Genomic DNA, 15,882 nt, shown 5'->3' with positions numbered 1-15,882 from the left:
CTATCCTCTTTCTCTTGAATGAATGCTGTTTAAAGGTACACTATTTTAATATCAGAATTTATGAATGCACAGTAGAGTCTAGCGTCTGTTTTTTAATTATCTACTTAGGAGAAGTTTGGTCTTTCTTTTTAATATCATACTACTTTTAGCTGTGAGGGTTAGTATTAGAATGTAAGACTTACATATTTTTCCTTCCAATTTTTTCATAGTAGTGATTGTAGCATTTTTCCCCTAAAATTACTTCTCAGGTAAGATATTAAGTACAAAATTTGTCATTAAGGTATATATGTTATTTTTATGAATGAAAATTGATTACACACACATTTATTGCAATTCTCTCACCAGTAATGAGATATTGATACCTCTTAAGTAGGCAGGGAGATATCCTGTCATATTCAGATTGATCCAAAATTGTCTCAAAAGCAAGTGTGTATTCAGTTCTGCAGGTCTTGAAAGCCATTGACATTTCTATAATGGCAATTTCGAGGTTGTGGAGACCATATTATACTTGAGTGTATATCAATCTGAAACAGTCTCTTCAAACTTCTAAGATACAAAGGTTTTCTTCCTTGAGTATGTTGTGCCTGAGAAAAAGAAGAATTAACCTGTCAAAGTAGGTCAGGTGTTTAAAATGAAGGAATGTAACAGTAAAAAAGGCAAGTGATGGTTGAGTTTCTGTATATTGACTATAATATTAGATAGACTATTACTAGTGTGAAGGAATGAAGCAATGAGGGAATGATCATTCTTCTGTTATGGTAAAGGACAAAATCTGCCTTGAAAACCCTATTAATTTGGTGGAAAGGAGTACTAGGAAATCAGTTTAGTTTTTGATTCCAGACATGCAATGCCAATGTTGGTTTTTTTTTTTCCTGGGAAACCACAAATGCTTTCTGCTGCATTCATCATTGCATCATTGAGGTAGATAATATATGGTTATTATCTCTTACCTAATTTAAAGACACAGTTTTTAGGCATTTTTTAAAGGAGCACTGGCTCCTTTCCGTGCATTGATACTTTAGTGTATATTTGTATGTTTTAGTCTGAATGTAATAATAATGGCAAAAAAATCACCATATTGTCATCTTCTCATAAGAAGAATGTTGTTGAGAAAGAAAGCTTGGGGTTTTCTTAAGTAGGAAGATTTTCTATGTGTGTTTTAAGTCTCCTTAGTTGTTTAATGTCATAGAACACACTCATTGTTGAATTGTCCAGCAGGTGTATTTTATAGGTCATAGGCATAGACCACATTATTGCCTGCATGGTTTAAAGGCTGAAATACCTAGTATGAATAGCTGTATGAAGGTGGGGAAATTTACAGCTGCTGAAAGCTTCCCCTTCTTGTAATTCATGCAGGAAAAAATGAGAAATTGGTTGTGAGCTTTTTTTCGGCACATAGAAGATAAACTTCATGCTGGTGCAGTATGTGTGAAATGAAAATAGACAGGGCTTGTAAAAGATGTCTCTTTTACCAACACAGTAATCAATCATTATATGCTCTGCTCCCTAATACGCAAAAAAGTTTTTCAGAATTTCAGTGGGAATACAGCAAGTTACCTCCACAGTGATACCTGTGGTAGTATCATAATATTACAAATATTATTGTCCTAGGTATTGCCCATTCTGTAGATGTACTCTGCAGGTGTTCCTCAGAGGAGAGGGTTCTTGATATTACACTTCTTTTGCAGAATTATTTGGAATGGTATGTAGTTTGTATGTAGTATGTCAGCTTTTTTTGGAGCCTGTTAAAAACTTAAAGAACAAAACTCCACTTTCTGTGGAAGGCTACCTACATTTGAAATCCTTTTCTTTTTCTGTTATTCTTTTCTTCTCACCCCATGCTGCCTCCTCTCCCCCTACCCACCTGTCCTAAATACATTGTCTTAATAATTAACTACTGAAGTGGACCAATTATGTGATCTCAGCTGGATGTCTACCTAATCAAATCCTTAGTGACTTAAATCACTGATGAGGATCATTTTTTCTCTCTTACAGGGAAAGTAAATTTAATTAAAGTGTCAATATTGCCTAATGCAATTATTTTTCCAGAGTATAACAGAGATTATTTCAGACAGCTTAAAAAGCAAACAGTACTTGGAGGTTATTATGACTGAAGTGATACTGGAGAAGTGTGTACAATTTTTTTTTGCATCCATAACTCATAAAAGTTGTAAAAGGGTTTGTTTCTGAAGGACACAAGAATGATTAACACTAGTAGTAAGTCAGTTTAATTAGTGCATAACTCCTAATCATATTATTTTGTAACTCCAAATTTTGTTGTTTAGAATATCCAATATGTTATTGATAACTGTGCAGGTGAGACTACAGTATAAATACTGTGTTTTCCAGGGAGTTTGTATTATCTGTTTACTTTGAAAGCCTTATACTCTGGAGTCATTAATTCATTTGAATCTAAGCACAGACATGCTGTCTCACTTCCTTCCATGCCTTGTTTTTCTTATGGCTAAATGAGTTGATATTTTACCTTGGTATCTTACACTCCATGTACTTAAGAGGAGGAGGAGGGCGTGGGCACTTATTGTAGATTCTATGACACCTTGAGTGAGAATGTCTGGATTTTGTGTAGTAACTGAGTGCCTGAATCACAGCTTTGCTCAAGCTGAATTCTGTGAATATCTCTGATATGTTTGCTTTTTGTAAAAGATGTAGTAATCATATCTTTCATGACTAGCTTGAATAGTGTGCACATACTGCACACTACTGTGCAACTACTGTGCACATACTGTGCAACTTCCAAAAAAATTAACAATTTTTCAACAGTTATGTATGTGAATGAATTTCAGATTATTTCTTTCTCTCATATTTGTCTCAATAGCTAAGAAATCTTTCAAGCTTGGACCTACGTCATATCACAGAACTGGACAATGAAACCGTGATGGAAATAGTAAAGAGATGCAAAAACCTTAATTCTCTCAATCTGTGTCTGAACTGGATCATTAATGACAGGTAACTTCATTAGAGCATCCAAAGGCAGTGTAATGCAAATTTAACTGTTAGTTAAATTCTGTTAGTTGAGAATAATTCCTCATGGCTTGGGGGTTGGAGGAGATTGATTAAAGCAAACAGTGTTTGCTGAGTGCTTGTTCTTGCTTGTTATGGGTAAATCATCCAGACACTTATTTGGTGGAGTGTTTGCCTATTTCTGCAATGGAGAAGAGTTTAGTTATGACCAGATGGCAGCACTAATTTGTTCAATGCAGATTTCAGGAGAATGTGCTCTGTATGAAGAGTGATTGAAATGTTCAATTGCTATTGAACTGACTCATTCAGTAGATGTCCAGGATTTAGATAAATTTATATGCACTCAAACAGTGAAGCGTATGTTTGACTATATAAATAAAAATTAACTGCTTGTGAATTAATAAGTGGAATTCCTGTATTTTTGGAAAGCAACAAGGTTGTTTGGCTGGTTTTGGGGTTTTTTTGCAAAGAATTTCAGAATCAAAATGGAAGAATGACACTGGGTTATTACCTAGCCTTTTCCTTTTGACCAGTATACCTCCTATCCTGCTGTATTCCAGTCTTTTGATCAACTAATTTATTTCAACATCAAGTATGCAGACAAAGATTATGTATAGTTATATCACAGATCAGATGAAAAATGAGAATTTTAAAGATGAACATTTTTTTTAAAACAAAAAATTGAGCAAAGTCAGTGCCTGAGGGTACACAGGAAAGAATATTTTTGATTACCTCTGCCAGACTATTTAATTATTACTGCTGCTTTAAACAAAGGGTAAAAAGACACTTCTAACAGAAAAGGGTTCTAAAACAGTTTCATATAAACCAGAATAATGTGTTCTAGCAATTGTACTTCTTTCCCCTGATTTGTTTTTGGTTTTTTTAATAAGGTATGCTTTCAAGGTTTTCAAAAGTCATTAGGGGGTACTGATGTGTATGTGAACTCAGACTTTGGTGAAAGTGTAGTATTCTAAAAGTAATAAAACTGCATTGTGTTCAATAGGAAGTACCAGTAACTTTTGCCATAACTTCTTTTAACCTTTAAGACCTTTTTTTTGGATTTGTTTGTTTAGGTCAGACCTTTAATGAAACTTCATTGGTTTGGAAAGTATTTAGTTGCCTCATCTTTCTGTTTGTAGGATATTTCCACATGTGAAATGAGTTTACTGGAAAATTCCAGGATAAGCTAGAAAAAATAATAAGAATAAAAATTCAAATTAAAAAAAAAAACCAAACAGGCAGTTTTCAGGTTTTAATTAAAGTACTTAGAAACATATATCCACCTGCTTGAATGTTTTGAGTACGGCAGTCTAAGTTTGATCCAAATGGCTGTCAAACTGCTCTTGAAAATCCTTTATTAGAATTACTATAAGAATAAGTATATATTTTAATTCTAGCTGTATTACTCTAAAACTTCACACTGAATATGAATTATAAGAATTGTGAATCTTAGCAAGAAATGGAAGCCCTTTCAAGCAGTGACAGATAATCTGCTTCTGTATGTATCTTTTAGTTGTTTATTTTTGTTTCTTAGGGTTTTCCATTTAATGTTTTTTCTGACTGTACTTGCTAGTACTTAATATAACAATTAAAGTTTGTAAATTTGAATTATCTTCTAGCTTAAGAAAAAAGAGAGAATTTAGAAAATAATTAATGCCTGTAAATCTGAAGCAGTTATTTGACAATTCAGATATTTTTCCTATTTCCTATGAAATTCCACATACTAGTCTGAACTGAATAAAGTTGGTTGCTTTACTCCTGCTAAAAGCTCAATTAAGAATAATGGAAAATTATATAAAAGGAACATGATACAACTATATGATTTTATTTGAAGAAAACACCAGTTTAGTGCAGTATTTTGAGTGTACCCACTTTGAGAATACAGGTGAGCTTTCAAAAGCTCACAGTACTGTTCAGGCACTTGGGTTAAAATGCAAATTAATTTAAATTAGGTAAATTGGTTAATTATTTGAGCTTAACTTTTTTTTTTTTTTTAAATGCCATTGGGTGACTCCTAGTCAAAGGGAATGTCAGAGGAGATTCTGTCTCTTGACACCTTTCCAGTGCATATGAGATAGTAGCAGTCTAATGTTTTTCCTGATTGCTGGTTTTAAAATAAAGAATGGTTCCACCTCTCCCCCACTCCCCACCCCATTATCAAGCAGGTTTACTTGTGAGATCCGGCTACATAGGACTTGTATTCCACATCTTTTCAAACTTAATAGGACAGTGTTCAGGTCCCTTTAGAGAACTGAGGGCTGAGGCTTCTTTAAAGCCTTGGAAAACTGTTCTGCTCCATTTCTTTGTGCGTAATATTGAGTGTGAAAGAAAACGCAGAAGTTTTTTAAATACCAGTATAACTTAAAAGAACTAAGTAGCTCTTAAAGGTAGTTGATTATGGCTTGGCAAAAATAAGTCACTGGTTTTAAAACTTTCTTTTAGATTTCATGATTGTTTCTAGAAATCCATTAAAATTCTTTCCATAAGCAAGAGTATAACTCCAGGACACATATAGTCCTTTCTTGCTTGTGACATGGTGTTTAGAGTTAATCCTGTGATCATTGCATTTCTTCTTGAATAACTTAAATTTTCCGAGTGTAAGAGCTCTGCTTGGCAGGCACTTGCTAACATTTTTGTTGCTCTGATTCTTCTGCATATGGAAGAATTGATTAAGATCATTGTTTCTGTATTTTGATTAGAGCTCTTCTTTGTTTTGGACAAATGCATCTAAAAAGCTTATGTGGGGCAATTAAAAAAATAATTTACCTAATGCAAAAAATTTGTTCAGTTGAGATAGTTTTGGCATTAGTTTTAAAATGAAGGAAAAACAGGTTTCTTCTGATGACTTGTAAAAAAGTTCCTAAAAGTTTGAGTTAAGCAAGATAATAAAACATGTGTTGAAGTAATCTAACATAATGATTTCTTCTCTAAGTATTACAGCTCACTCAAAAGCTTCATATACTATTTTTCAGATTGGTTATGTTTGTTATAGAAACAATCCTACTTCTTTCAAATGTGAATGAAACCAAGCTTGCAAATTCTTTTCATCATGGGTAGATTACATCAAGTCTTTGTAATTGGAAAGGATTGTGTTCTTTGTACGTGGTGAGGTGAATAATATACTCTGAAGCTTGCTTTCGGTAACCTTATCACCTTGAAGTTGTTTTTATGGTCACTGCCCTTGTTCCTTTGAATTTAAGTTGATGAAGTAAAACCAGAGCATCTAGAAATAATCTTTTGGGGGATTCAGGAAATGTAGTATGATGTGCTGGCAAAGTTTTCAGGGGTATGTGGGTTTTTTAATAGTTTGAGGAACATCTGCTATTTATTATGTCCATAATGATCAGGAAGCAAACAGCAGACGGTCTAACTTTATTTTGTGAGTCTCATCACTGTGGACTGAGAGTTGCAATTCACTTCAACATCTGTATTACATAATTCACTTAGGGACAGACATTTAAAAGCTATGCAGTGACTGTGAAATCTTAAGAGTGTTTCTGCTTCCTTCAGTCATCGTCTTACTGAAATATTTCCTTATATTTATATAATATTTGTGTAGAAGATATTTGCCAGCCCCTACTGTATCTATGTTTCTTTTTAGAAAGAGAGGAATAATGCAGATAAGGCAAGGAACTTTATTTACAGGTACAGTGAGAATCTTTAGTGCCATGGCACTGCCACTCACCCAGGATAAGATTTCACCTGCAATACAAAATTATCAATTAGTTTTACAGTCAAAGGACAATATTTTCCCAACCATTTAAGAATTTTGGTTCTTTCTCTGTAGGTGGTGCTACATGTTCTTGTAATAATGTCTCAAGAGAGCTGTATTTTTTCATGTAATTTATTACACACGTTGTGGGTGACTTTGATAGCAGGTGCTAAGATTTGCAGAGCATCTGGATATTGTTGAGAGCAAGTTATGGTTGTGACTTGGAAGATGACATGCAATATCTCCATGGCACAGTAAAACAGTGGGAATTTTGCTTATTTATATTGTGGTGGTATTGCTAACCATCATTGGACTTCTGAGTGGTGATGGAGGGGAAGAGAGGCATTAATGTGCACCTCCTTGAGCTGTTAGCACAAGAGGAAAACCCCGATGTAGTCTCATTATTCCATTTCTGAGTAAATGGCTCTTTCTTCTTTTGTGTTTCCATGAAAATCCACCATGGATGAACCATAGTAGGCAGTGTAATGGGACAGTCTAACCACACTGTAATGATTAAGATTTCTTGGTGAGGGTTATGGTTGGAGTCCAGGACAGAGGAACTTGAAAATACAGACATTTCACAAGGAGAGCAGTCAGGAAGTCAACATACAAAAGAAATTCAGGGGAAACATGGAAACAGACCATAAGCCTGAAAAACTGTTTGTACAGCTTCAGAGTCAGGAGAAAGGAGAATTTACCTTCAGAGAGTCTCCATCTACTTTATTTGACTAAGTCACTGATGCACTGCCAATTTCTCAGACCTGGGTATCATAGTTGTTGGCACAGAGCATTTTGGGGTTTCCACATTGTTACTTAGTAAAGTAAATTTTTTTAATGTGGTCTTCCATACATTAGAGAAGTGTTCAAAATTTTATATTGACTGCCTACCATGAGTTCATGTAAATCCATGTAATCAGCATTAGGAGCATCTGATGAGACCTGGATTTGTTGTGGGTAGGGAATACAATGCTGAAGATTATCTCAGCAGGAGATTAGCTACTGTGTTTAGTCCCAGAGCTGCTGGTATATCTAAATGCCCCAGCATTTCACTAGCAGATGTGAGCATCACAATAGTAGCTCAGTTCTTACAGTGTATTTTTTATAAAATCCAAGGTTAGTGAGCACTAGAATTATTTTCTGGAAAAATAAAAGAAAAAGTTTTTTCCTCCTGAAATTAAAAGTCTCTGCATATTTGATTTGGAAATTGTTTTAATAAAATTGCTTCTAAAGGAAGAATTCAAGGCTTTCATCTTGCCTATGTTTTTCCTAATCAAAAATGTCCATTTTAACTTTGATGACTACAATGCTAATATAGCATCTTATTATTCATCACTTCAGATGTGACTGAAGTTGCAATGTAATTCAAGAGCATTGATACTTATTCCTGTAATATCGTATAATCTGCACTTGTGGATATAGAAAATAACTGTGCTTTTATACAGTATTTGTCATTAATCACTCTAGGTGAATACTAGCATTTCTTTATTCTAATTTAATTTAAGCTGTTCTGAATTATCTGAGGGATCTCCTTAGAGTACTCTATATATTTATCAGATGTTTAGTCAGCTACGTTAAAAACTTGAACTCAATAACAACTGAAATAATGTAACACAAATCAATTTTACTTTTAGAATTACTCACTCTTTCAAATGTCATACTTTTTAATTAAATTTAGAAGAAAATTTGCTTTACCCTGCAGATGTTTTGTGAAATGATTTGAGACTGACTGTCAAGTTTTTTTAAAAGTTCAGAACAAAGCACAGAAGTTGGACAAAGAATACACCTAAGCATGGCAATTTTCTTTATTGACTTTAAGTTCTGGGTCTTGTATTTTTTTTTTTTCCTTAAATGAAAAAAAGAAAAAAACACCCCTTTTGTGATTAGTCCAGAGTAGTGGGATAAAGTGAAATGAGACACCCACACAGGAGCAGGGGAAGGGTATGAGTAGAAAGGAGCGTCAGAGAAAAGTATTGTGAGCTGACTGCGGCCCACATTTCACATTGCCCTCTGGGAGAAGAGAGAAGGGAGTTGGGAGTAAACTTTGCTCAGGAATAAATGGCAGCTGAGGTGTTGTTAAATTTGTTCTTATTTCTCATTATCCTGCTCTGTCTAATTAGCAACTGGATCAGTTTCTCCAAACCCAGTCTGTTTTGTGTAGAGGGCAAGTGATTTCCTATTCCTTATCTTGACCTATATGCCTCTTTCATCTTATTTTGTTCCCCAAACAATATATAATAATAATAATACCCCTTCCTGCTGAGGAAGGGGGGCTGAGAAGCAACTGGTGCCCACCTGGCAGGTATTTAAGGTATCCTTACCCACACTTCCATATTCTCCTGCACAAACTACTTCAGTGTATGTCCAACCCATAACCTGCACTTCTTCAAGGACTGCTCCATTGTAGGTTTTTTCCATGGGGTACGGTTCATAAAGAACAGGTAGGGGATCCAAGCATGGATCCCCCACAGCTCAATTCTGTGATGCTGTGAATGCTGAGGTAGCATTTATGCTTCAGTGTTTTCTTATATCTTACATAATTTAATTTTGATCTTGTTGTGCAGTACTGTGTGAGAATGGCACCTTTCATGCCCACGGGTGCAGGATGAACTTCCTCGAGAATTAAGCAGTGGCCATATATTTTGTGCTATTCTGGGTATCTTTGTTTTAAATGTTTTCTGACTCATCAGTGCAGTGGAAAAAGAATGTGGGGTATGATTCTACACATATCTCAGCAGTTACCCCAGAACTCACTAACCTTACCAGTGTTAGTCATCTTTTCAACTTCTATTAACGTGCCCCGGACCCACGTTATACAGGCTTCTGGGAATTGTTTCTTCAGCACTGTTATCAAAGAAATTAATTTTTACAAACATTTGATTAGAATAGATCGCTCTTGTACTATCTGCAGAATTTAACTGATGATAAAAATCAGATTGCATTTTATATAATCAAGTGTAACTTTCCATTTATTAGCTTTAGCCTCCTAATTCTACTTATCTCTGTAACTGAGATAAAGCTGGTATTAAAAGAAATAGTTTTTTTAGGGGCCATTTTTGGTGGAAGTGGATGTTATCAGACAGTAAAACTTTCAAGCTCTTGTCATGATTTGCCATGCTTTTGTCTTTCTTAACGTACTTGAAAAATGGGGAAAATAGTCCACTGTTGTCACACTGCTGAAATGTATGATAAATGACGGTCTGTAAATAGTGAAAATATGAGGAGGGTGATTAAGTCTGACAATTCTCATGTAAAAACTTGAGATGATAAATATCTCCTGTGATTAGTTGGTAATTTAGTGCAAGGGACAAGCATCAGCCTAAACAATTTTATGAGTTATGGCATAAAAAAAAATTCAGCAAGATAGGTATGCACTTGTTAAACCAAAGGAGAAATTTCTTAAACTTAGTTGCTAGTAATTAAAAATGGCAGACTTGACACAAAATGTGGCTTGATGATTTTCTATATGACATTCCTTACAGAAATTAAGAAAGTGCAATGCTCCCTGAAGGCATGGAAATGACAGTGTCTTATAAATCTGATTCCTCATTGCATCATGAGGAAAATGGAAAGATTTTGTATATATATATAATTTCTGTACAGATAAAATGCTTCCAGTGTTATAATTTAAAGCAGTACAGAAAATTTAAAAAAATACCCCAAAACTACCCTGCTTGGCTTAGAAAAGAAGATGTAGTCTTCATTGCAATTACTGTTATATTCTGAGGTTGCAACCTATAATTCACCATGCAGTCAGAATAGACACAGTACTTGAAAAGATGAGAGAAAAGCGAATGCATGTCCCAATGATTTACTGCACTGACTGTATTGTTTAGAACCTGTCAGTATATCCAGTGTAAATACCATTTGAAAGGAACATAACCATGTTCTAAATTCACTTTAGGCTGTTTCCTGCTGCATGGGTTCTAGACTCAAAAAGAAAAAAAATAGCAATTATTTGGTGGGGTTTTTTTCTTTGCATATGTGTGGGTGAGCATAAACTTATCTTTAGGTGGGATCATGAAATCATATAAACAGGAAATGTGTGAGATGCTGCATATTAATTATCTTCAGTCCTGATCCGGTTACTTAGCGAGCCCTGCTTTTCTTTTGTTAAAACCAAAAAGCTGGTATATTCTGAATTTTCTGTGATGTTAAATGTTGGAGCATTTTGTTTTTAGAATTCAAGATTAACCAATAGGTACTGACTTGTAAAGGATACAGGAATTAAATGTACCTTTGAAAAGTTGCACTCAGCTGGAAGAGGAAGATAGTGATGAAGTGGAAGTTGAGCTGACAGAATGAATAACTTGCAGTATTATAGTATACGCACTGGAAATGCAGTAATAATGTAACGAGGAAAATAAGCAGTAATTTAAAGTGGTGGTCATGGAGATGCCTACAGGATATAGTCAGGGAAAAAAAAGTGAGCAACACAAAGAATAAAAATTTTAAAAGGCTAAAACTGTGTCTCTCTGCTTGAAATCTTGTTGACTTCTGTTCATACCTTGTGATTGTGATTTGCTGTTTTTCAGAACCATGGTGAATTGGTCTTAAACTTCCTTCAGTCCATGTATCTAGTTTTTAGTCTCACAGAGTAGAGAAGAAACTGGTAAATACTCATCTCCATGTGCCTGAAGGGAGCTAGGACTCAGCCAGCTTGTCCAGCTAGCTTTCAGAGGGGCAGAGTGTTCCCAGGCCTCACAGTTCTATACAGACAGAAAAGACAGGAAAAATCCTTCCCAGTCATTAAATATAGCCTAAATTTTTCACTGTCAAAAACACTTATATCTCATTTATAACTTCTATAATTTCTGTCATTCTGGCATGCTGGGAATGCTATGTCCATTTCTCAGTTGCCCAGTAAAAGGAAGATGTGGACATACTGGATAGAGTCTTGCAAAGGACCATGAATAAGATGGAGGGATTTGAGCAGGCTGTCCTGTGAGGGCAGGCTGAGAGAACTGGGGCTGTCCAGCCTGGAGAACAGAAGGCTCAATGTGCATAAACACATGAAAAAAGGGAATAAAGAGGGCAGAGACAGGCTCTTTCCAGTGATGCTCAGTGACGGGTGGTGGGCAAACACTGACACGGGAGGTTCTCTCTGAACATCAGAAAACATTTCTTCACTGTGATGGTGGCTGACCACCATCTGAGCACAAGTTGCCCAGAGAGGCTGTGAGGTCTTCCTCCTTAGAGACAAGGATTCTAGATGCCTTCCAGGCCTCTTCCAAATGGTGACTCTAATACTAACCTCTTGTGTTAGTTTGTATTTTGATTGTTAAGGTAGGTGGAGGTACATGAAGTGAGGTCCACCACAGCAGTCATATTCCTTGCCTGCTTCTGATTTTTTAAAGTTTGTCATGACATGTTTAGACAGACCATTATCTCCTGATTCTGGAAGATGTGTTAGTCAAGGAAGTCCTAAAGAAGGCCCACAAGGAATTAGAAACATTGCTATCAGCATCATTTATGTTACTGCTTATTGTGAGGAGTGGGAAAAATTGTGTATTGCCTGCATTCATTCCATGTCTTTCCAGTACCAATTACCATCTCCTACTCTGTTTTATTTCTTGTCTTAATTTTCCCTCCCCTTCAGACTTTATCTGATAAAGTCCAATTTGTCTATCCTGTGGCATTTAGCAGATGGTTGTGAGTCCATGGTAGTCAGAGAGTTAAGAGCAATTCCAAATACTGTGCATTGGAAGAAATTTGCCAAGTTCCAGTCACTCCAGACTGAGGTTTGTAGTCTGCTCCCTTTCAACACAGTATCAAAAATTTTGTTTCCAAAGACAGTGTTTTTTTTCTGTATGTATTATCATTCCCACCCCCCAGTCCTTGCAACACCTCCCAGAGCATGAGAGGAAGCGAACAGGACTTTCTGTCTTGTTTCCAAAGGATAGAGTTAAAATAAAACTAGTTTACCTGCTCTTAGTGCTTTGTATTTCAAATTTTCATATTTTTCCTCAGTTACCTTAGAACGTTTTTATAGGTGGTTATTGCCTTTGACATGATCATTTTTTCTGATGAAAATCCCATCTGTGCTTAGCTGCTTAGTTTCACACAGGGTAAAAGCCACCTTTGCTTTCTTGGATCTGCTTAGTTCTGTACAGTAGTACTTCTCTTTCCATTGAGAAAAGAAATCCTGTTACCTCTTGACATGCTGAAGCTAGCCAACACCTGTCAATTTGTCATTAGTAGAGGTGTTTCAGTGAAGTATATGGATCTCTAGTAAATGAAAAGTACTCCTAATTAAAAGAATTGTCTCTAGGCAAAACACTGCCAGTAGAGTTTTCCTGACTTGTTCCTTAAGTTTCCTATAGACGGAGGGAAGGCAAGCTGCAATGAAATGTCAACCTACTTGGAAAGCTTTTCCAAGCTTTCCAAGTAAAATAAAAAGATTGGTCTTCCATTCAGTTTTAGAAAAAGAACCTTCACAAATAGAAATGACAAGTCATTAGTAATTGATATTTTAATTCCATTCTGGGAAAATTAACTAATATACTTCTAAATGAACATTTTATAGAAGTCATCAGAATAACAAGCCATACATGATACATCTGGTTTCACAAAAAACAAATTGTGTGTTAAAGTAACACACAAATAACACTTGTTATTTGAGATCAGTGCAGTTACAGTTTTGGAATGATTTTGATTGTTACTTATATTTTGTTAATTTTCTTTCAAAAAGAATGTGCCTTGAAGTTTATGCTTTTGCCTTTATATTTCATTTTTTGTATGCAAATATACACATACATATATAATATATTCTCTGGATGGTTAATAACAAATTTTTGCATATGAATAGGTCTGTTAAAGGTGTTGGATGAATGAATTATTAGGGAACTATTATTAGGAACTATTTAGGGAAGTCTTAAGACTTATGGAAGACTTAGGGAAATCCTAAGAGTTATATCTAGGCGAGTTTTTAAGACTGATTTACTGTAATTTGTTGTTGAGGAGTAATATGTCAGTCGCATTTTTTTTGCTGAAGCCACAGTACATTTCAGTCAGATTTTACCAATAGTTAGTGATGCTAAAGCCTTTGTTTCAAAACCTGAGGCTGAATGCAGCATCTAAAAAGCCTGGCTGCCAGAAAGATTAATCAGCTGCTTCTGGACTCTGCCTAGTGCAGAATAGAACAGAGCCCAAAGGCTAATTTTCATTCTCAATCTACTGTTGAACAATGGGAATTAATTTATAAAACTGAATTTCAAACTCACAAATGTATATAGTGGATTATCTACAAATTATTCTGCCCTCCTCTAATTCTTTCCAGATACATATTGCTATTAGCTCGACTTTATTAGGACTTATGCAGTTTTGCCAATTCATGTTTCTAAGCTCCTTGAAACTCCTTTTCAATGCTACTGAAGTAGCATTGCACAATTTATTTCAATCTGGAAAATCAAGCATGAGCTGATATAAAAGGGAAAAAAAATCCAGCCATTCCTGGACTGGAAGAGTAAATTTGGGAGATACATTTGATTTGCATAATACTAACAGGAAACAAAAGGCCTTTTATAGTCCTTAATTAGTTCTATGCTTGGTATATGAATTACATTCATTCCAACATGTTTTCAACATGTTTATAAATCGTACATAAATCAACTTAGGATCAAACAAACTTAATTTTTTATGGCTCTGATTACTGTCACTGAGAAGATATGCACTCTTGAAATATGTATGTCCCTGTTGAATTGATTCAGATAAATTTTACTCTTGAAGACTAGGTACCTTTTTATTGCATAACTTGCTTTTCCATGCTGCTCTTGGGAGCTTTTCATCAACAAGGCATAACAATTTGCTTGTTAGGCTAAAAAGTGTACAAAATATTACTTAGAAAGGCCTGTCAGATGGCATTCAAATATTCATTCTGTTTTTTCTGATACTGAAGATACTTGCCTACTCGGAAAAATTACTTAAAATAGAAGATCTTACCTTGTATAGCTCTATTTTCTTCCAATCTATGTATTTCTTTTGACTGAGCATTTTCAGTGGTTTCTTTTTTGCATGTCTGCATCTAGTGGTTTTGATTTCTTTTAAGGGGGTTCTTTAAATTTTGACATATTCAGGCTGTGTTGAGAGAATACCTTTCCTCACATGTGTGATATATTTTTTGCATGTATAAAATATATATCCATTTGCTACCCAAAGTGTTTCTCTAATCTGTATTGCAAACTGTAGTTCCATTTCTACTTTCAGACACAGTAGAACAGCCAGCAGAATTTAGCATAGAAAATTTGTGCCATCCTTTAGCATTTCAGCAGGGCGAAAATAAAAAGTGCGTGCTCAAGCTTTCATCCATTAATTGTCTTCTGGCCTGGGAGACCGTGTCAGGAATTTTAAATGATATTAGACTCTCCTGGGGCAACCAGAGAAAAAGGGAAATACATTCTGTGTAACTTAGTTGTTCTCAGTGGTCTCCATTTGGACTGCTTTCCTGCCTGTTTCTGGTCTCTTGTTGATGACAGTAGCAGCAGAACAGCTAATAATTATTGTAGCTTGGAGCTAAATGTAATGGATGCTCTTGATTTTACATAATAACAAGAGTAACTCAGAAATTTTAGGTTATATTCAACCCTCAATTCAGCATAAACCCACAAAAATCCATTCTATTTTAAAACTGTATAAACTTCCAAGAAAAATAAAATTGGTTTGTGTTTGTTTTGGTTTTGCATTTAGCATCCAGAAAAAAGAGAATTGAAATACTGTTGTGTGGAGTCGTGGGTTGGAGACAGACACATGACAGAACACTGTGGGTTATCAGCAAACAGCAATGAGTTGAAAAGGCTGTGCTTTTATATGGGCTTTGGGTTTCCTGGGCTCAGATAATTGATTGGATGGGACCTCTCTGGCCAGTGGCGTGTCTGCATTTCAACTAGAACTGGGTTGGCTGAGGTCTTTGCTTGGGTTTGAATCTAACCTATCCCCACCTTGTCTGGGGACTTGTTTTCTTCTAGGTTGATTGAGTTTGAGGGGCAGTTTCAGATCAGCTGCAATGTGAAAAAATATGAGTAAAAACTAGCTTTTCTAGTAATATCTTAATCTAGGTATCTCCTTACCTGTGATGCTTAACAATTGTTCTAAACATCTGCTCTAAGCAAAAGGATATATGTTCTTACTATGAAGAGTTTCTTGTATAATTCTCTTCTAAAAGATGTTTTGTTGATTGTTATTACTATAGGTTA

The 15,882-nt window shown here is 35.3% G+C and overlaps 1 protein-coding gene across 2 annotated transcripts in view; it reads left to right on the top strand.

The window, feature by feature from the left end:
* Window positions 1-15,882, top strand: part of FBXL17 (F-box and leucine rich repeat protein 17) — a 277,370-nt gene that overhangs the window by 92,308 nt on the left and 169,180 nt on the right. For both annotated transcript variants that reach the window (XM_038123763.1, XM_038123764.1), the window contains exon 6: window positions 2,837-2,967. In XM_038123763.1, the coding sequence (XP_037979691.1) occupies window positions 2,837-2,967 (131 nt within the window). The remainder of the gene's footprint in view (window positions 1-2,836; window positions 2,968-15,882) is intronic.

Source organism: Motacilla alba, chromosome Z, assembly GCF_015832195.1.
Source record: "Motacilla alba alba isolate MOTALB_02 chromosome Z, Motacilla_alba_V1.0_pri, whole genome shotgun sequence".
NCBI classification, from domain to species: Eukaryota; Metazoa; Chordata; class Aves; order Passeriformes; family Motacillidae; genus Motacilla; species Motacilla alba.
The sequence above is the reverse complement of the archived record's forward strand: the minus strand, read 5'-3'. Positions and strand labels throughout refer to the sequence as shown.